General features: G+C 43.4%; 1 protein-coding gene across 1 annotated transcript in view; it reads left to right on the plus strand.

The window, feature by feature from the left end:
- LOC137327530 (tyrosine-protein kinase BTK-like) overlaps nt 1-25,376 on the plus strand; it is a 384,163-nt gene that overhangs the window by 265,300 nt on the left and 93,487 nt on the right. Inside the window, exon 5 of the mRNA XM_067993431.1 lies at nt 18,886-18,965. Within this exon, the coding sequence (XP_067849532.1) occupies nt 18,886-18,965 (80 nt within the window). The remainder of the gene's footprint in view (nt 1-18,885; nt 18,966-25,376) is intronic.

The following is a 25,376-nucleotide window of genomic DNA, read 5'->3' on the forward strand; positions in this document are numbered from 1 at the left end:
ACAGTGTTCTAACACACTACAGTACACAGTGTTCTAACACACTACAGTACACAGTGTTCTAACACACTACAGTACACAGTGTTCAAACCCACTACAGTACACAATGTTCTAACCCACTACAGTACACAGTGTTCTAACACACTACAGTACACAGTGTTCTAACACACTACAATACACAGTGTTCTAACACACTACAGTACACAGTGTTCTAACACACTACAGTACACAGTGTTCTAACACACTACAGTACACAGTGTTCTAACACACTACAGTACACAGTGTTCAAACCCAATACAGTACACAGTGTTCTAACACACTACAATACACAGTGTTCAAACCCACTACAGTACACAGTGTTCTAACACACTACAGTACACAGTGTTCGAACCCACTCCAGTACACAGTGTTCAAACCCACTACAGTACACAGTGTTCTAACACACTACAGTACAAAGTGTTCAAACCCACTACAGTACACAGTGTTCAAACCCACTACAGTACACAGTGTTCTAACACACTACATTACACAGTGTTCTAACCCACTACAGTGCACAGTGTTCTAACACACTACAGTACACAGTGTTCAAACCCACTACAGTACACAGTGTCCTAACACACTACAATACACAGTGTTCAAACCCACTACAGTACACAGTGTTCTAACACACTACAGTACACAGTGTTCAAACCCACTACAATACACAGTGTTCTAACACACTACAATACACAGTGTTCTAACCCACTACAATACACAGTGTTCTAACACACTACAATACACAGTGTTCGAACACACTACAATACACAGTGTTCTAACCCACTACAGTGCACAGTGTTCTAACACACTACAGTACACAGTGTTCAAACCCACTACAGTACACAGTGTTCTAACACACTACAATACACAGTGTTCAAACCCACTACAGTACACAGCGTTCTAACACACTACAGTACACAGTGTTCAAACCCACTACAATACACAGTGTTCTAACCCACTACAGTACACAGTGTTCTAACCCACTGCAGTACACAGTGTTCTAACCCACTACAGTACACAGTGTTCAAACACACTACAGTACACAGTGTTCTAACACACTACAGTACACAGTGTTCTAACCCACTACAACACACAGTGTTCAAACCAACTACAATACACAGTGTTCAAACCCACTACAATACACAGTGTTCAAACCTACTACAATACACAGTGTTCTAACACACTACAGTACACAGTGTTCTAACACACTACAGTGCACAGTGTTCAAACCCACGACAGTACACAGTGTTCAAACCCACTACAGTACACAGTGTTCTAACACACTACAATACACAGTGTTCAAACCCACTACAGTACACAGTGTTCAAACCCACTACAGTGCACAGTGTTCTAACACACTACAGTACACAGTGTTCTAACACACTACAGTACACAGTGTTCTAACACACTACAGTACACAGTGTTCTAACCCACTACAGTACACAGTGTTCTAACACACTACAGTACACAGTGTTCTAACCCACTACAGTACACAGTGTTCTAACACACTACAGTGCACAGTGTTCAAACCCAATACAATACACAGTGTTCAAACCCACTACAGTACACAGTGTTCAAACACACTACAGTACACAGTGTTCAAACCCTCTACAGTACACAGTGTTCTAACACACTACAGTACAAAGTGTTCAAACCCACTGCAGTACACAGTGTTTAAACCCACTACAGTACACAGTGTTCTAACACACTACAGTACACAGTGTTCTAACACACTACAGTACAAAGAGTTCAAACCCACTGCAGTACACAGTGTTCAAACCCACTACAGTACACATTGTTCAAACCCACTACAGTACACAGTGTTCTAACAAACTACAGTACATAGTGTTCGAACACACTACAGTACAAAGTGTTCAAACCCACTGCAGTACACAGTGTTCAAACCCACTACAGTACACAGTGTTCAAACCCACTACAGTACACAGTGTTCTAACACACTACAGTACACAGTGTTCAAACCCACTGCAGTACACAGTTTTCAAACCCACTACAGTACACAGTGTTCTAACACACTACAGCACTACAGTACAAAGTGTTCAAACCCACTACAGTACAGAGTGTTCAAACCCACTACAGTACACAGTGTTCGAACACACTACAATACACAGTGTTCTAACCCACTACAGTGCACAGTGTTCTAACACACTACAGTACACAGTGTTCAAACCCACTACAGTACAAAGTGTTCTAACACACTACAGTACACAGTGTTCAAACACACTACAGTACACAGTGTTCAAACCCACTACAGTACACAGTGTTCTAACACACTACAGTAAACAGTGTTCTAACACACCACAATACACAGTGTTCAAACCCACTACAGTACACAGTGTTCTAACACACTACAGTACACAGTGTTCAAACCCACTACAATACACAGTGTTCTAACACACTACAGTACACAGTGTTCTAACCCACTACAGTACACAGTGTTCAAACACACTACAGTACACAGTGTTCTAACACACTACAGTACACAGTGTTCTAACACACTACAATACACAGTGTTCTAACACACTACAGTACAGAGTGTTCAAACCCACTACAGTACACAGTGTTCTAACCCACTACAGTACACAGTGTTCTGACACACTACAGTAGACAGTGTTCTAACACACTACAATACACAGTGTTCTAACACACTACAGTCCAGATTGCTCAAACCCACTACAATACACAGTGTTCTAACACACTACAGTACACAGTGTTCTAACCCACTACAGTACACAGTGTTCTAACACACTACAGTAGACAGTGTTCTAACACACTACAATACACAGTGTTCTAACACACTACAGTCCAGATTGTTCAAACCCACTCCAATACACAGTGTTCAAACACACTACAGTACACAGTGTTCTAACCCACTACAGTACACAGTGTTCTAACACACTACAGTACACAGTGTTCTAACACACTACAGTACACAGTGTTCTAACCCACTACAGTAGACAGTGTTCTCACACACAACAGTACACAGTGTTCTAACACACTACAGTACACAGTGTTCAAACCCACTACAGTACACAGTGTTCAAACCCACTACAGTACACAGTGTTCTAACACACTACAGTACACAGTGTTCTAACACACTACAGTACACAGTGTTCTAACACACTACAGTACACAGTGTTCTAACACACTACAGTACACAGTGTTCAAACCCACTACATTACACAATGTTCTAACACACTACAGTACACAGTGTTCTAACCCACTGCACTACACAGTGTTCTAACACACTACAGTACACAGTGTTCAAACCCACTCCAGTACACAGTGTTCTAACACACTACAGTACACAGTGTTCAAACCCACTACAGTACACAGTGTTCTAACACACCACAGTACACAGTGTTCTAACACACTACAATACACAGTGTTCTAACCCACTACAGTACACAGTGTTCTAACACACTGCAGTACACAGTGTTCTAACACACTACAGTACACAGTGTTCTAACACACTGCAGTACACAGTGTTCTAACACACTACAGTACACAGTGTTCAAACCCACTACAGTACACAGTGTTCAAACCCACTACAGTACACAGTGTTCAAACACACTGCAGTACACAGTGTTCTAACAAACTACAGTACACAGTGTTCAAACCCAGTACAGCACACAGTGTTCTAACACACTACAGTGCACAGTGTTCTAACCCACTACAGTACACAGTGTTCAAACCCACTACAGTACACAGTGTTCTAACACACTACAGTACACAGTGTTCAAACCCACTACAGTACACAGTGTTCTAACACACTACAATACACAGTGTTCTAACACACTACAGTACACAGTGTTCTAACACACTACAGTACACAGTGTTCTAACACACGACAGTACACAGTGTTCAAACCCACTACAGTACACAGTGTTCAAACCCACTACAGTACACAGTGTTCTAACACACTACAGTACACAGTGTTCTAACACACTACAGTACACAGTGTTCTAACACACTACAGTACACAGTGTTCAAACCCACTACAGTACACAGTGTTCAAACCCACTACAGTACACAGTGTTCTAACACACTACAGTACACAGTGTTCTAACACACTACAGTACACAGTGTTCTAACACACTGCAGTACACAGTGTTCAAACCCAATACAGTACACAGTGTTCTAACACACTACAATACACAGTGTTCAAACCCACTACAGTACACAGTGTTCTAACACACTACAGTACACAGTGTTCGAACCCACTCCAGTACACAGTGTTCAAACCCACTACAGTACACAGTGTTCTAACACACTACAGTACAAAGTGTTCAAACCCACTACAGTACACAGTGTTCAAACCCACTACAGTACTCAGTGTTCTAACACACTACATTACACAGTGTTCTAACCCACTACAGTGCACAGTGTTCTAACACACTACAGTACACAGTGTTCAAACCCAATACAGTACACAGTGTTCTAACACACTACAATACACAGTGTTCAAACCCACTACAGTACACAGTGTTCTAACACACTACAGTACACAGTGTTCAAACCCACTACAATACACAGTGTTCTAACACACTACAATACACAGTGTTCTGACCCACTGCAATACACAGTGTTCTAACACACTACAATACACAGTGTTCGAACACACTACAATACACAGTGTTCTAACCCACTACAGTGCACAGTGTTCTAACACACAACAGTACACAGTGTTCAAACCCACTACAGTACACAGTGTTCTAACACACTACAATACACAGTGTTCAAACCCACTACAGTACACAGCGTTCTAACACACTACAGTACACAGTGTTCAAACCCACTACAATACACAGTGTTCTAACCCACTACAGTACACAGTGTTCTAACCCACTGCAGTACACAGTGTTCTAACCCACTACAGTACACAGTGTTCAAACACACTACAGTACACAGTGTTCTAACACACTACAGTACACAGTGTTCTAACCCACTACAACACACAGTGTTCAAACCAACTACAATACACAGTGTTCAAACCCACTACAATACACAGTGTTCAAACCCACTACAATACACAGTGTTCTAACACACTACAGTACACAGTGTTCTAACACACTACAGTGCACAGTGTTCAAACCCACGACAGTACACAGTGTTCAAACCCACTACAGTACACAGTGTTCTAACACACTACAATACACAGTGTTCAAACCCACTACAGTACACAGTGTTCAAACCCACTACAGTGCACAGTGTTCTAACACACTACAGTACACAGTGTTCTAACACACTACAGTACACAGTGTTCTAACACACTACAGTACACAGTGTTCTAACCCACTACAGTACACAGTGTTCTAACACACTACAGTACACAGTGTTCTAACCCACTACAGTACACAGTGTTCTAACACACTACAGTGCACAGTGTTCAAACCCAATACAATACACAGTGTTCAAACCCACTACAGTACACAGTGTTCAAACACACTACAGTACACAGTGTTCTAACACACTACAGTGCACAGTGTTCAAACCCAATACAATACACAGTGTTCAAACCCACTACAGTACACAGTGTTCAAACACACTACAGTGCACAGTGTTCTAACACACTACAGTACACAGTGTTCTAACACACTACAGTACACAGTGTTCTAACACACTACAGTACACAGTGTTCTAACCCACTACAGTACACAGTGTTCTAACACACTACAGTACACAGTGTTCTAACCCACTACAGTACACAGTGTTCTAACACACTACAGTGCACAGTGTTCAAACCCAATACAATACACAGTGTTCAAACCCACTACAGTACACAGTGTTCAAACACACTACAGTACACAGTGTTCAAACCCTCTACAGTACACAGTGTTCTAACACACTACAGTACAAAGTGTTCAAACCCACTGCAGTACACAGTGTTTAAACCCACTACAGTACACAGTGTTCTAACACACTACAGTACACAGTGTTCTAACACACTACAGTACAAAGAGTTCAAACCCACTGCAGTACACAGTGTTCAAACCCACTACAGTACACAGTGTTCAAACCCACTACAGTACACAGTGTTCTAACAAACTACAGTACATAGTGTTCGAACACACTACAGTACAAAGTGTTCAAACCCACTGCAGTACACAGTGTTCAAACCCACTACAGTACACAGTGTTCAAACCCACTACAGTACACAGTGTTCTAACACACTACAGTACACAGTGTTCAAACCCACTGCAGTACACAGTTTTCAAACCCACTACAGTACACAGTGTTCTAACACACTACAGCACTACAGTACAAAGTGTTCAAACCCACTACAGTACAGAGTGTTCAAACCCACTACAGTACACAGTGTTCGAACACACTACAATACACAGTGTTCTAACCCACTACAGTGCACAGTGTTCTAACACACTACAGTACACAGTGTTCAAACCCACTACAGTACAAAGTGTTCTAACACACTACAGTACACAGTGTTCAAACACACTACAGTACACAGTGTTCAAACCCACTACAGTACACAGTGTTCTAACACACTACAGTAAACAGTGTTCTAACACACCACAATACACAGTGTTCAAACCCACTACAGTACACAGTGTTCTAACACACTACAGTACACAGTGTTCAAACCCACTACAATACACAGTGTTCTAACACACTACAGTACACAGTGTTCTAACCCACTACAGTACACAGTGTTCAAACACACTACAGTACACAGTGTTCTAACACACTACAGTACACAGTGTTCTAACACACTACAATACACAGTGTTCTAACACACTACAGTACAGAGTGTTCAAACCCACTACAGTACACAGTGTTCTAACCCACTACAGTACACAGTGTTCTGACACACTACAGTAGACAGTGTTCTAACACACTACAATACACAGTGTTCTAACACACTACAGTCCAGATTGCTCAAACCCACTACAATACACAGTGTTCTAACACACTACAATACACAGTGTTCTAACACACTACAGTCCAGATTGTTCAAACCCACTCCAATACACAGTGTTCAAACACACTACAGTACACAGTGTTCTAACCCACTACAGTACACAGTGTTCTAACACACTACAGTACACAGTGTTCTAACACACTACAGTACACAGTGTTCTAACCCACTACAGTAGACAGTGTTCTCACACACAACAGTACACAGTGTTCTAACACACTACAGTACACAGTGTTCAAACCCACTACAGTACACAGTGTTCAAACCCACTACAGTACACAGTGTTCTAACACACTACAGTACACAGTGTTCTAACACACTACAGTACACAGTGTTCTAACACACTACAGTACACAGTGTTCAAACCCACTACATTACACAATGTTCTAACACACTACAGTACACAGTGTTCTAACCCACTGCACTACACAGTGTTCTAACACACTACAGTACACAGTGTTCAAACCCACTCCAGTACACAGTGTTCTAACACACTACAGTACACAGTGTTCAAACCCACTACAGTACACAGTGTTCTAACACACCACAGTACACAGTGTTCTAACACACTACAATACACAGTGTTCTAACCCACTACAGTACACAGTGTTCTAACACACTGCAGTACACAGTGTTCTAACACACTACAGTACACAGTGTTCTAACACACTGCAGTACACAGTGTTCTAACACACTACAGTACACAGTGTTCAAACCCACTACAGTACACAGTGTTCAAACCCACTACAGTACACAGTGTTCAAACACACTGCAGTACACAGTGTTCTAACAAACTACAGTACACAGTGTTCAAACCCAGTACAGCACACAGTGTTCTAACACACTACAGTGCACAGTGTTCTAACCCACTACAGTACACAGTGTTCAAACCCACTACAGTACACAGTGTTCTAACACACTACAGTACACAGTGTTCAAACCCACTACAGTACACAGTGTTCTAACACACTACAATACACAGTGTTCTAACACACTACAGTACACAGTGTTCTAACACACTACAGTACACAGTGTTCTAACACACGACAGTACACAGTGTTCAAACCCACTACAGTACACAGTGTTCAAACCCACTACAGTACACAGTGTTCTAACACACTACAGTACACAGTGTTCTAACACACTACAGTACACAGTGTTCTAACACACTACAGTACACAGTGTTCAAACCCACTACAGTACACAGTGTTCAAACCCACTACAGTACACAGTGTTCTAACACACTACAGTACACAGTGTTCTAACACACTACAGTACACAGTGTTCTAACACACTGCAGTACACAGTGTTCAAACCCAATACAGTACACAGTGTTCTAACACACTACAATACACAGTGTTCAAACCCACTACAGTACACAGTGTTCTAACACACTACAGTACACAGTGTTCGAACCCACTCCAGTACACAGTGTTCAAACCCACTACAGTACACAGTGTTCTAACACACTACAGTACAAAGTGTTCAAACCCACTACAGTACACAGTGTTCAAACCCACTACAGTACTCAGTGTTCTAACACACTACATTACACAGTGTTCTAACCCACTACAGTGCACAGTGTTCTAACACACTACAGTACACAGTGTTCAAACCCAATACAGTACACAGTGTTCTAACACACTACAATACACAGTGTTCAAACCCACTACAGTACACAGTGTTCTAACACACTACAGTACACAGTGTTCAAACCCACTACAATACACAGTGTTCTAACACACTACAATACACAGTGTTCTGACCCACTGCAATACACAGTGTTCTAACACACTACAATACACAGTGTTCGAACACACTACAATACACAGTGTTCTAACCCACTACAGTGCACAGTGTTCTAACACACAACAGTACACAGTGTTCAAACCCACTACAGTACACAGTGTTCTAACACACTACAATACACAGTGTTCAAACCCACTACAGTACACAGCGTTCTAACACACTACAGTACACAGTGTTCAAACCCACTACAATACACAGTGTTCTAACCCACTACAGTACACAGTGTTCTAACCCACTGCAGTACACAGTGTTCTAACCCACTACAGTACACAGTGTTCAAACACACTACAGTACACAGTGTTCTAACACACTACAGTACACAGTGTTCTAACACACTACAATACACAGTGTTCTAACACACTACAGTACACAGTGTTCTAACCCAGTACAGTACACAGTGTTCTAACCCACTACAGTACACAGTGTTCTAACACACTACAGTACACAGTGTTCTAACACACTACAGTACACAGTGTTCTAACACACTACAGTACACAGTGTTCTAACACACTGCAGTACACAGTGTTCTAACACACTACAGTACACAGTGTTCTAACACACTACAGTACACAGTGTTCTAACACACTACAGTACACAGTGTTCTAACACACTACAGTACACAGTGTTCTAACACACTACAGTACACAGTGTTCTAACCCACTGCAGTACACAGTGTTCTAACCCACTACAGTACACAGTGTTCAAACACACTACAGTACACAGTGTTCTAACACACTACAGTACACAGTGTTCTAACACACTACAATACACAGTGTTCTAACACACTACAGTACACAGTGTTCTAACCCAGTACAGTACACAGTGTTCTAACCCACTACAGTACACAGTGTTCTAACACACTACAGTACACAGTGTTCTAACACACTACAGTACACAGTGTTCTAACACACTACAGTACACAGTGTTCTAACACACTGCAGTACACAGTGTTCTAACACACTACAGTACACAGTGTTCTAACACACTACAGTACACAGTGTTCTAACCCACTACAGTACACAGTGTTCTAACACACTACAGTACACAGTGTTCAAACCCACTACAGTACACAGTGTTCTAACCCACTGCAGTACACAGTGTTCAAACCCACTACAGTACACAGTGTTCTAACACACTACAGTACACAGTGTTCAAACACACTACAGTACACAGTGTTCAAACCCACTACAGTACACAGTGTTCTAACACACTACAGTACACAATGTTCAAACCCACTACAGTACACAGTGTTCAAACCCACTACAGTACACAGTGTTCAAACACACTACAGTACACAGTGTTCAAACCCACTACAGTACACAGTGTTCAAACACACTACAATACACAGTGTTCTAACACACTACAGTACAGAGTGTTCAAACACACTACAGTACACAGTGTTCTAACACACTACAGTACACAGTGTTCCAACACACAACAATACACAGTGTTCTAACACACTACAGTACACAGTGTTCTAACCCACTACAGTACACAGTGTTCTAACACACTACAGTACACAGTGTTCTAACACACTACAATACACAGTGTTCTAACACACTACAGTACACAGTGTTCTAACCCACTACAGTACACAGTGTTCTAACACACTACAGTACACAGTGTTCTAACACACAACAATACACAGTGTTCTAACACACTACAGTATACAGTGTTCTAACACACTACAGTACACAGTGTTCTAACCCACTACAGTACACAGTGTTCTAACACACTACAGTACACAGTGTTCTAACCCACTACAGTACACAGTGTTCTAACACACTACAGTACACAGTGTTCTAACACACTACAATACACAGTGTTCAAACCCACTACAGTACACAGTGTTCTAACACACTACAGTACACAGTGTTCTAACACACTACAGTACACAGTGTTCAAACCCACGACAGTACACAGTGTTCTAACACACTACAGTACACAGTGTTCAAACCCACTACAGTACACAGTGTTCTAACACACTACAGTACACAGTGTTCTAACACACTAGAGTACACAGTGTTCTAACACACTACAGTACACAGTGTTCTAACCCACTACAGTACACAGTGTTCAAACCCACTACAGTACACAGTGTTCAAACCCACTACAGTACACAGTGTTCTAACCCACTACAGTACACAGTGTTCTAACACACTACAGTACACAGTGTTCTAACACACTACAGTACACAGTGTTCTAACACACGACAGTACACAGTGTTCAAACCCACTACAGTACACAGTGTTCTAACACAGTACAGTGCACAGTGTTCTAACCCACTACAGTACACAGTGTTCTAACACACTACAGTACACAGTGTTCTAACCCACTACAGTACACAGTGTTCTAACACACCACAGTACACAGTGCTCTAACACACTACAGTACACAGTGTTCTAACACACTACAGTACACATTGTTCCAACACACTACAGTACACAATGTTCTAACACACTACAGTACACAGTGTTCAAACCCACTACAGTACACAGTGTTCTAACACACGACAGTACACAGTGTTCTAACACACTACAGTACACAGTGTTCTAACACACTACAGTACACAGTGTTCTAACACACTACAGTACACAGTGTTCTAACACACTACAGTACACAGGGTTCTAACCCACTACAATACACAGTGTTCAAACCCACTACAGTACACAGTGTTCAAACCCACTACAGTACACAGTGTTCTAACACACTACAGTACACAGTGTTCTAACACACTACAGTACACAGTGTTCAAACCCACTACAGTACACAATGTTCTAACACACTACAGTACACAGTGTTCTAACACACTACAGTACACAGTGTTCTAACACACTACAGTACACAGTGTTCTAACACACTACAGTACACAGTGTTCTAACACACTACAGTACACAGTGTTCTAACACACTACAGTACACAGTGTTCAAACCCACTACAGTACACAATGTTCTAACACACTACAGTACACAGTGTTCTAACACACTACAGTACACAGTGTTCTAACACACTACAGTACACAGTGTTCAAACCCACTACAATACACAGTGTTCTAACCCACTAGAGTACACAGTGTTCTAACCCACTGCAGTACACAGTGTTCAAACACACTACAGTACACAGTGTTCTAACCCACGACAGTACACAGTGTTCAAACACACTACAGTACACAGTGTTCTAACACACTACAGTACACAGTGTTCTAACAAACTACAGTACACAATGTTCTAACACACTACAGTACACAGTGTTCTAACACACTACAATACACAGTGTTCAAACCCACTACAGTACACAGTGTTCAAACACACTACAATACACAATGTTCTAACACACTACAGTACACAGTGTTCTAACACACTACAATACACAGTGTTCTAACACACTACAGTGCACAGTGTTCTAACCCACTACAGTACACAGTGTTCTAACCCACTACAGTACACAGTGTTCTAACCCACTGCAGTACACAGTGTTCTAACATACTACAGTACACAGTGTTCAAACCCACTACAGTACACAGTGTTCTAACACACTACAGTACACAGTGTTCTAACACACTACAGGACACAGTGTTCTAACCCACTACGGTACACAGTGTTCTAACCCACTACAGTACACAGTGTTCAAACCCACTACAGTACACAGTGTTCAAACCCACTACAGTACACAGTGTTCTAACCCACTACAGTACACAGTGTACTAACCCACTACAGTACACAGTGTTCTAACCCACTACAGTACACAGTGTTCTAACACACTACAGTACACAGTGTTCAAACCCACGACAGTACACAGTGTTCTAACCCACTACGGTACACAGTGTTCTAACCCACTACAGTACACAGTGTTCAAACCCACTACAGTACACAGTGTTCTAACACACTACAGTACACAGTGTTCAAACACACTACAGTACACAGTGTTCTAACCCACTATAGTACACAGTGTTCAAACCCACTACAGTACACAGTGTTCTAACCCACTACAGTACACAGTGTTCTAACACACTACAATACACAGTGTTCAAACACACTACAGTACACAGTGTTCAAACACACTACAGTACACAGTGTTCTAACCCACTATAGTACACAGTGTTCAAACCCACTACAGTACACAGTGTTCTAACCCACTACAGTACACAGTGTTCTAACACACTACAGTACACAGTGTTCTAACCCACTACAGTACACAGTGTTCTAACCCACTACAGTACACAGTGTTCTAACCCACTACAGTACACAGTGTTCTAACCCACTACAGTACACAGTGTTCTAACCCACTACAGTACACAGTGTTCTAACCCACTACAGTACACAGTGTTCTAACACACTACAGTACACAGTGTTCTAACACACTACAGTACACAGTGTTCAAACCCACTACAGTACACAGTGTTCTAACACACTACAGTACACAGTGTTCTAACCCACTGCAGTACACAGTGTTCTAACCCACTACAGTACACAGTGTTCTAACCCACTACAGTACACAGTGTTCTAACACACTACAGTACACAGTGTTCAAACACACTACAGTACACAGTGTTCTAACCCACTACAGTACACAGTGTTCAAACCCACTGCAGTACACAGTGTTCAAACCCACCACAGTACACAGTGTTCTAACCCACTACAGTACACAGTGTTCAAACCCACTACAGTACACAGTGTTCAAACACACTACAGTACACAGTGTTCAAACACACTACAGTACACAGTGTTCTAACACACTACAGTACACAGTGTTCTAACCCACTGCAGTACACAGTGTTCTAACCCACTACAGTACACAGTGTTCAAACACACTACAGTACACAGTGTTCTAACACACTACAGTACACAGTGTTCTAACACACTACAGTACACAGTGTTCAAACACACTACAGTACACAGTGTTCTAACACACTACAGTACACAGTGTTCGAACACACTACAGTACACAGTGTTCTAACACACTACAGTACACAGTGTTCTAACCCACTACAGTACACAGTGTTCTAAAACACTGCAGTACACAGTGTTCGAACACACTACAATACACAGTGTTCTAACACACTACAGTCCAGATTGTTCAAACCCACTACAGTACACAGTATTCTAACACACTACAGTACACAGTGTTCTAACACACTACAGTACACAGTGTTCAAACCCACTACAGTACACAGTGTTCTAACACACTACAGTACACAGTGTTCAAACCCACTACAGTACACAGTGTTCTAACACACTACAGTACACAGTGTTCAAACCCACTACAGTACACAGTGTTCTAACCCACTACAGTACACAGTGTTCTAACACACTACAGCACACAGTGTTCAAACCCACTACAGTACACAGTGTTCTAACACACTACAGTACACAGTGTTCTAACACACTACAGTACACAGTGTTCAAACCCACTACAGTACACAGTGTTCTAACACACTACAGTGCACAGTGTTCTAACCCACTACAGTACACAGTGTTCTAACACACTACAGTACACAATGTTCTAACACACTACAATACACAGTGTTCTAACCCACTACAGTACACAGTGTTCAAACCCACTACAGTACACAGTGTTCTAACACACTACAGTACACAGTGTTCTAACACACTACAGTACACAGTGCTCTAACACACTACAATACACAGTGTTCTAACACACTACAGTACACAGTGTTCAAACCCACTACAGTACACAGTGTTCTAACCCACTACAGTACACAGTGTTCTAACACACTTCAGTACACAGTGTTCTAACACACTACAGTACACAGTGCTCCAACACACTACAGTACACAGTGTTCTAACACACTACAGTACACAGTGTTCTAACACACTACAGTACACAGGGTTCTAACCCACTACAATACACAGTGTTCAATCCCACTACAGTACACAGTGTTCAAACCCACTACAGTACACAGTGTTCTAACACACTACAGTACACAGTGTTCTAACACACTACAGTACACAGTGTTCTAACACACTACAGTACACAGTGTTCAAACCCACTGCAGTACACAATGTTCTAACACACTACAGTACACAGTGTTCTAACACACTACAGTACACAGTGTTCAAACCCACTACAGTACACAATGTTCTAACACACTACAGTACACAGTGTTCTAACACACTACAGTACACAGTGTTCTAACACACTACAGTACACGGTGTTCTAACACACTACAGTACACAGTGTTCTAACACACTACAGTACACAGTGTTCAAACCCACTGCAGTACACAGTGTTCTAACCCACTACAGTACACAGTGTTCTAACCCACTACAGTACACAGTGTTCAAACACACTACAGTACACAGTGTTCTAACACACTGCAGTACACAGTGTTCTAACACACTACAGTACACAGTGTTCTAACACACTGCAGTACACAGTGTTCTAACACACTACAGTACACAGTGTTCTAACACACTGCAGTACACAGTGTTCTAACACACTACAGTACACAGTGTTCTAACACACTACAATACACAGTGTTCTAACCCACTACAGTACACAGTGTTCTAACACACTACAATACACAGTGTTCTAACACACTACAGTACACAGTGTTCTAACACACTGCAGTACACAGTGTTCTAACACACTACAGTACACAGTGTTCTAACACACTACAGCACACAGTGTTCTAACACACTACAATACACAGTGTTCTAACACACTACAGTACACAGTGTTCTAACACACTACAGTACACAGTGTTCTAACACACTACAGTACACAGTGTTCTAACACACTACAGTACACAGTGTTCTAACACACTACAATACACAGTGTTCTAACACACTACAGTACACAGTGTTCAAACCCACTGCAGTACACAGTGTTCTAACCCACTACAGTACACAGTGTTCTAACACACTACAGTACACAGTGTTCTAACACACTACAGTACACAGTGTTCTAACACACTACAGTACACAGTGTTCTAACACACTACAATACACAGTGTTCTAACACACTACAGTCCAGATTGTTCAAACCCACTACAGTACACAGTGTTCTAACACACTACAGTACACAGTGTTCTAACACACTACAGTCCAGATTGTTCAAACCCACTACAGTACACAGTGTTCTAACACACTACAATACACAGTGTTCTAACACACTCCAGTCCAGATTGTTCAAACCCACTACAGTACACAGTGTTCTAACACACTACAGTACACAGTGTTCTAACACACTACAGTACACAGTGTTCAAACCCACTACAGTACACAGTGTTCTAACACACTACAGTACACAGTGTTCAAACCCACTACAGTACACAGTGTTCTAACACACTACAGTACACAGTGTTCAAACCCACTACAGTACACAGTGTTCTAACCCACTACAGTACACAGTGTTCAAACACACTACAGTACACAGTGTTCTAACACACTACAGTACACAGTGTTCTAACCCACTGCAGTACACAGTGTTCTAACCCACTACAGTACACAGTGTTCAAACACACTACAGTACACAGTGTTCTAACCCACTACAGTACACAGTGTTCCAACCCACTACAGTACACAGTGTTCTAACCCACTACAGTACACAGTGTTCTAACATACTCCAGTACACAGTGTTCTAACACACTACAGAACACAGTGTTCAAACACACTACAGTCCAGATTGTTCAAACCCACTACAGTACACAGTGTTCTAACACACTACAGTACACAGTGTTCAAACCCACTACAGTACACAGTGTTCTAACCCACTACAGTACACAGTGTTCAAACACACTACAGTACACAGTGTTCTAACACACTACAGTACACAGTGTTCTAACCCACTGCAGTACACAGTGTTCTAACCCACTACAGTACACAGTGTTCAAACACACTACAGTACACAGTGTTCAAACACACTACAGTACACAGTGTTCTAACCCACTACAGTACACAGTGTTCCAACCCACTACAGTACACAGTGTTCTAACACATTACAGTACACAGTGTTCTAACCCACTACAGTACACAGTGTTCAAACCCACTACAGTACACAGTGTTCTAACCCACTACAGTACACAGTGTTCAAACCCACTACAGTACACAGTGTTCTAACACACTACAGTACACAGTGTTCTAACACACTACAGTACACAGTGTTCTAACATACTCCAGTACACAGTGTTCTAACCCACTACAGTACACAGTGTTCTAACACACTACAGTACACAGTGTTCTAACACACTACAATACACAGTGTTCAAACACACTACAGTACACAGTGTTCTAACCCACTACAGTACACAGTGTTCTAACACACTACAGTACACAGTGTTCTAACACACTACAATACACAGTGTTCAAACACACTACAGTACACAGTGTTCTAACACACTACAGTACACAGTGTTCTAACACACTACAGTACACAGTGTTCTAACACACTACAGTACACAGTGTTCTAACCCACTGCAGTACACAGTGTTCTAACACACTACAGTACACAGTGTTCTAACACACTACAGTCCAGATTGTTCAAACCCACTACAGTACACAGTGTTCTAACACACTACAGTACACAGTGTTCTAACACACTACAGTACACAGTGTTCTAACACACTACAGTACACAGTGTTCAAACCCACTACAGTACACAGTGTTCTAACACACTACAGTACACAGTGTTCAAACCCACTACAGTACACAGTGTTCTAACACACTACAGTACACAGTGTTCAAACCCACGACAGTACACAGTGTTCTAACACACTACAGTACACAGTGTTCAAACCCACTACAGTACACAGTGTTCTAACACACTACAGTGCACAGTGTTCTAACCCACTACAGTACACAGTGTTCTAACCCACTACAGTACACAGTGTTCTAACACACTACAGTGCACAGTGTTCTAACCCACTACAGTACACAGTGTTCTAACACACTACAGTACACAGTGTTCTAACCCACTACAGTACACAGTGTTCTAACACACTACAGTACACAGTGCTCTAACACACTACAGTACACAGTGTTCTAACACACTACAGTACACAGTGTTCAAACCCACTACAGTACACAGTGTTCTAACCCACTACAGTACACAGTGTTCAAACCCACTACAGTACACATTGTTCTAACACACTACAGTACACAGTGTTCTAACACACTACAGTACACAGTGTTCTAACACACTACAGTACACAGTGTTCTAACCCACTACAGTACACAGTGTTCAAACCCACTACAGTACACAGTGTTCAAACCCACTACAGTACACAGTGTTCTAACACACTACAGTACACAGGGTTCTAACCCACTACAATACACAGTGTTCAATCCCACTACAGTACACAGTGTTCAAACCCACTACAGTACACAGTGTTCTAACACACTACAGTACACAGTGTTCTAACACACTACAGTACACAGTGTTCTAACACACTACAGTACACAGGGTTCTAACCCACTACAATACACAGTGTTCAATCCCACTACAGTACACAGTGTTCAAACCCACTACAGTACACAGTGTTCTAACACACTACAGTACACAGTGTTCTAACACACTACAGTACACAGTGTTCTAACACACTACAGTACACAGTGTTCAAACCCACTGCAGTACACAATGTTCTAACACACTACAGTACACAGTGTTCTAACACACTACAGTACACAGTGTTCTAACACACTACAGTACACAGTGTTCAAACCCACTACAGTACACAGTGTTCTAACCCACTACAGTACACAGTGTTCTAACACACTACAGTACACAGTGTTCTAACACACTACAGTACACAGTGTTCTAACACACTACAGTACACGGTGTTCTAACACACTACAGTACACAGTGTTCTAACACACTACAGTACACAGTGTTCTAACACACTACAGTACACAGTGTTCTAACACACTACAGTACACAGTGCTCCGAATGACTATAGTGCACTGTGTGTTCTCTTGAACTATCGATTGAGGTTTCTATTGCAGTTGTTGCATTTTCTGTTATACACATTGTCTAACTTTACACAACTGTTGCTGAATCAATGTCCTGGTTTTTTCATGTCCTTGCAATGATATGACTTTGTTTCACTCTATGGCTTGTTTCTGATTTAGGGAAAGGAGGGTGGATACATGGTCCGAGACTCCAGTCAGGCTGGTCGCTATGTTGTGTCCGTTTTCACCAAGGCCCTTCAGTAAGTGTTCAGTTATATCGAAGTGAGCAGCTGAACCCTTATTAATGAAGCACAGCAGACACGACCTGACACATGCAAATATCATGACGTCTGCATTCAAATAAAGAAACAGGCAGCTTCCTCTTTACGAATATCGGTGCAGAGTCGAGGGTGCTTTACTTTGAATGTAACAATGCTATACCAGATCTGGGAGTACTTGGCATTTGAATTGAATGCCGAGCTTGCATCCCTCACCGTACTGAGTACAAACTTCACCAAAACTCACCTTAATCTGAGAGAGCAGTTGTGACACTCGGACAATTCCCACTGGTATTTATAGTGAAGGTGGAATGACTGGGTTTAAATCCAGTCTTTGATCAATTTTGTAAACAAGAGAATGTTACCACATTGTAAATATCAGCATCACAGGCAGGACCTTAAACTTCTGCTCTTCTCTCTGCCTCGATGGACTCAGTGCTAATGATGCAAGTAGTGAGGGTTTTCTTCTTGTTGGGGCCACTGCAGAATTATTTCACCATACCTTGGGGATAACTTTCAATTTTAGCGGGAGCAGAAAACTAGCAGATCAGCTGCTCATTGAACAGTCCTCATTATCCCCCCCTTAAACACCCCCCCTTAAACACCCGCCCGTTATACAACCCCCCATTATACACCCCCCATTATACACCCACCCCTTAAACACCCCCCCATTATACACCCCCCGTTATACACCCACCCTTAAACACCCCCCCCTTAAACACCCCCCCGTTATACACCCACCCTTAAACACCCACCCATTATGCACCCCCAAGTTATACACCCCCCGTTATACACCCATCCATTACACACACCCCCATAAACACCCGTCCGTTATACACCCCCCGTAATACACCCCCCGTAATACACCCCCCATTATAAACTCCCCGTAATACACGCCCCGTTATAAACCCCCCCATTATACACCCGCCATTCTACACCCCCGTTATACACCCCCCATTAGACACCCCCGTTATACACCCCCCATTAGACACTCCCGTTAGACACCCCCGTTATACACCCCCCATTATACACCCCCATTATACACCCCCATTATACACCCCCTATTATACACCCCCCATTATACACCCCCCATTATACACCCCCGTTATACACCTCTGTTATACACCCCCGTTATACAACCCCCATTATACTCCCCCCATTATACACCTCTGTTATACACCCCCGTTATACAACCCCCATTATACACCCCCATTATACACCCCCTATTATACACCCCCTATTATACACCCCCCATTATACTCCCCCCATTATACACCCCCGTTATACAACCCCCATTATACACCACCCATTATACACCCCCATTATACACCCCCTATTATACACCCCCTATTATACACCCCCCATTATACACCCCCCATTATACACCCCCGTTATACACCTCTGTTATACACCCCCGTTATACAACCCCCATTATACTCCCCCCATTATACACCTCTGTTATACACCCCCGTTATACAACCCCCATTATACACCCCCATTATACACCCCCTATTATACACCCCCCATTATACACCCCCCATTATACACCCCCGTTATACACCTCTGTTATACACCCCCGTTATACAACCCCCATTATACACCCCCATTATACACCCCCTATTATACACCCCCCATTATACACCCCCCATTATACACCCCCGTTATACACCCCTGTTATACACCCCCCCTCCACCATTATACGGCCTGTGATTTACCTTTCCATTGACTTCAACGAGTGGAAGGTTTCCTCCCTTATCTTGAACGGAGGGTAAATGTTCTCGTTGTGTGCTCCCAGCGAGGAGCCTCTTTTCCTCTGTCCAGTCTACTTCATCAGTGAATTGTTATTCATACCTAAAAACATAAAATGCTGGAAACACTCAGCAGGTCAGGCAGCATCAAACAACACCTTGCATTTCAACAGCACCTTTAATGTAGTAAAATGCCCCAAGGTGCTTCACAGGAGCGATTATCAAACAAAATTTTACACCAAGCCACATAAGCAGATATTAGGACAGGTGACCAAAAGCTTGGTCAAAGAGGTAGGTTTTACGGAGTGTCTTAAAAGAGGAGAGAGAGGCCGTGAGGTTTGAGGAGGGAATTTTTTTTAAATTCGTTCATGGGATGTGGGTGTCGCTGGCGAGGCCGGCATTTATTGCCCATCCCTAATTGCCCTTGAGAAGGTGGCGGTGAGCCGCCTTCTTGAACCGCTGCAGTCCATGTGGTGAAGGTTCTCCCACAGTGCTGTTAGGAAGGGAGTTCCAGGATTTTGACCCAACGACGATGGAGGAACGGCGATATATTTCCAAGTCAGGATGGTGTGTGACTTGGAGGGGAACGTGCAGGTGGTGTTGTTCTCATGTACTTGTTGCCCTTGTCCTTCTAGGTGGTAGAGGTCGCGGGTTTGGGAGGTGCTGTCGAAGAAGCCTTGGCGAGTTGCTGCAGTGCATCCTGTGGATGGTACACACTGCAGCCACGGTGCGCCGGTGGTGAAGGGAGTGAATGTTTAGGGTGGTGGATGGGGTACGAATCAAGCGGGCTGCTTTGTCCTGGATGTCCTGGATTCTAGAGCTGAGGGCCGAGGCAGCTAAAGGCACAGCCGCCAATGGTGGAGCATGGAAATCGGAGATGCACGAGAGGCAAGAATTGGAGGAGTGTAAAGATCTCAGGAGGTTGTAGGGCTGGAGAAGTTTCTAGAGATAGGGAGTGGGGCCGAGGCGATGGAAGGATTTGAACAAAAGGATGAGAATTTTAAATTTGAGCTGTTTGCTACACCAGCAGCCAACATAGGCCAGCGAGCACAGGGGTGATGGGTGAACGGGACTTAGTGCGAGTTAGGATACAGGCAGCAGAGTTTTGGATGAACTCAAGTTTATGGAGGGTAGAAGATGGGAAGCCGGCCAGGAGAGAATTGGAACCATCAAGTCTCGAGGTAACAAAGGCATCGGTGGTGAGAGAAACAGAGTTACCGCTTCAGGTCGATGACAGAGAGCACTAGAATAAGAAACAGTACAGTATTAGATGGGATCAGACCAAGAGAGAATACATGAAAGTCTAAGACTAGTTTACAGGGCATGTGTGTAAACACTCGAAGTGTGGTAAATAAGGTTGGTGAGCTGCAGGCGCAAATAGCCACATGGGAATATGATGTGGCGATAACGGAGACCTGGCTCAAAAAAGGCAGGATTGGGTACTAAATATTCCTGGATACAAGGTGTTCAGGAAAGATAGGGAAGGAAAGAACCCGTGTTAGGGGGTGGGGGTGGGGTGACAGTATTGATTAAGGAGAATACTGCAGTGCTGGAGAGAGAGGATGTCCTGGAGGGGTCAAGGACAGAATCTATTTGGTTAGAGTTAAGAAACAATAGAGGTGCCATTACACTGCTGGGTGTATTCTATAGGACACCAACTAGTGGGGAGGAGATAGAGGGGCAAATTTACAGGGAAATTACAGAGAGGTGCAAAAGCCATAGAGTAGTGATAATGGGGGACTTCAACTATCCTAATATAGACTGGGATAGTAATAGTATAAAGGGCAGAGAGGGGGAGGAATTTCTGAAGTTTGTTCAGGAGAACTTTCTTGATCAGTATGTTTCCAGTGGGTGGAGAACGGACCTGGCCCGGGTAAATTGAAATCAAAGATTGGCAGGCAAAACTGTAATCGAACAATGGGCGGCCTTTAAAGAGGAGATGGTTCCGGGAAGTGTCTAGGCACATTCCCACGATGGGGAAAGGTAGGGCAACTAAAGCCAGAGCTTCCTGAGAGAGTTAGAGAGTTAGATGAAGCAGAAAAATGACAGATGTCAGGTTGATAATACAAGTGAGAACCAGGCAGAATATAGAAAGTTCAGAGGGGAAGTGAAAAATTAAATAAGAGGGGCAAAGAGAGAGTATGAGAATAGACTGGCGGCCAACATAAAAGGGAATCCAAAAGTCTTCTATAGACATGTAAACAGTAAACGGGTAGTAAGAGGAGGGGTGGGGCCGATTAGGGACCAAAAAGGAGATCTATTCATGGAGGCAGAGGGGGTGGCCGAGGTACTAAATGATTATTTTGCATCTGTCTTTACCAAGGAAGAAGATGCTGCCAAAGTCACAGTAAAAGAGGAGGGAGTTGAGATACTGAATGGGCTAAAAATTGATAAAGAGGAGGTACTAGAAAGGCTGGCTGTACTTAAAGTAGATCATTCACCCGGTCCGGATGGGATGCATCCTAGGTTGCTGAGGGAAGTAAGGGTGGAAATTGCGGAGGTACTGGCCATAATCTTCCAAACATCCTTAGATACAGGGGTGGTGCCAGAGGACTGGAGAATTGTAAATGTTACACCCTTGTTCAAAAAAGGGTGTAAGGATAAACCCAGCAACTATAGGCCAGTCAGTTTAACCTCGGTGGTGGGGAAACTTTTAGAAACGATAATCCGGGACAGAATTAACAGTCACTTGGATGAGTGTGGATTAATTAGGGAAAGGCAGCATGGATTTATTAAAGGCAAATCGTGTTTAACTAACTTGATAGAGTTTTTTGATGAGGTAACAGAGAGGGTCGATGAGAGCAATGTGGTTGATGTGGAGTATATGGACTTTCAAAAGACGTTTGATAAAGTGCCACATAATACGTTTGTCAGCAAGATTGCGGCCCATGGAATAAAAGGGGCAATGGCAGCATGGATAGGAAATTGGCGAAGTGACAGGAAACAGAGAGTAGTGGTGAACGGTTGTTTTTCGGACTGGAGGGAGGTGTACAGTGGTGTTCCCCAGGGGTCAGTGCTGGGACCACTGCTTTTCTTGATATATATTAATGACTTGGACTTGGGTGTACAGAGCACAATTTCCAAATTTGCAGATGACACAAAACTTGGAAGTGTAGTGAACAGTGAGGAGGATAGTGATAGACTTCAAGAGGATATAGACAGGCTGGTGGAATGGGCGGACACGTGGCAGATCAAATTTAACGCAGAGAAGTGCAAAGTGATACATTGCAGTAAGAACGAGGAGAGGCAAAATAAACTAAAGGGTACAATTCTAAAAGGGGGTGCAGGAACAGAGAGATCTGGGGGTATATGTGCACAAATCTTTGAAGGTGGCAGGGCAGGTTGAGAAAGTGGTTAAAAAAGCTTACGGGACCCTGGGCTTTATAGAGACATCGGGCATCATTTTAGCACCCGCTATCGGGTGCGTTCCTGGCGGGGGGGGCTCCGAAAATCGGAGAATCCCGGAGCGGGTCGGGAGCCCGACTCCAACCCGCCCACTTCCGGGTTCCCCGCTGACGCGCCGGCGTGCGCGCACAGCCCCCGCATGTGGGAATCCCGCAGGCAATTAAAGCCGGCGGGGTGTCACTTGAGAGTATTTATTTTGCTTGTTCAGGTCATTAACTGACCTGATTAAGGGATTATGTCAGGAGAGGTGGGATTTTAGAGCAAACTGGGACTGTTTCCCGTACTGGGGGAAACACTCCCAGTTGAAATGGACGTGTTGCAGCCATCAGCCTGTGGCAGCTGCAAAGGTCCATTTGACATGTGGGGGGGTTGGGGGGAGACCCTCACTCATTGCAGGAGGCCACTCTGTCACTTGGGACAAAGTTTGGCCTCCACCACCCTCCTCCTGACAATGAAATTCACCAACTTGCACACTTACCCCGGGGTCCAGAGACATGTACCTACCTTGCGGACCCCCTCAGATGTACATCTTCAGGATGGGGGCCGCCGTAGCTGCAGTCATGACCTCCTCGGAGGGCGAACAGCATCACCATCCACGCCGTCCAAGCCGTCCACCTCTGACACGTGGAGCTCCACAACAGAGTGCTGTGACACATCCACCTGTACAGCAGGAGGGAGGGCAACCGCAGAGAGAGATGTGTCGCAGAGGGCACTACCCTCGCCACAGGGTCCACAGACCGAGGCTCAGCTTCCTGGACCTCTCTGAGCAGCAGTGCACACGGAGGCTCAGAGTCACCCGACATGTAGTCGTGGACATCTGCAGCCTCCTTCATGCCGAGCTGCTCCCGGCTGGCCCGAGCACCATCTTCTTACCTGTCGCTGTCAAAGTCACCACCGCCCTCAACAACTTCTCCTCCGCATCCTTCCAGGGTGCCACCGGGGACATCGCCGATGTCTCTCAGTCGTCTGCACAAAAGAGCCCTGAAAATACACCTACACCCACTCTGCAGTGACACAATGGGTGGCATCAGTTGTGGGTCTTCATAGTGATCCTCAGGAGCGGGCATTATTGCACAAACCAGACAAGATTCGCAAAGACATGGCAGTCGTGGTGCCAATATAATATGTGATGTGAGTTGGTCAGAAATTCAATATAAGTAACAACCATGACAAACCCTCAAACACCCTTGTGCATCCCCTTCATGCTCACGACACGTTTGCCTTACGCTTCCTACTGCAC

The sequence above is a fragment of the Heptranchias perlo genome, chromosome 11, assembly GCF_035084215.1.
Source record: "Heptranchias perlo isolate sHepPer1 chromosome 11, sHepPer1.hap1, whole genome shotgun sequence".
NCBI lineage: Eukaryota > Metazoa > Chordata > Chondrichthyes > Hexanchiformes > Hexanchidae > Heptranchias > Heptranchias perlo.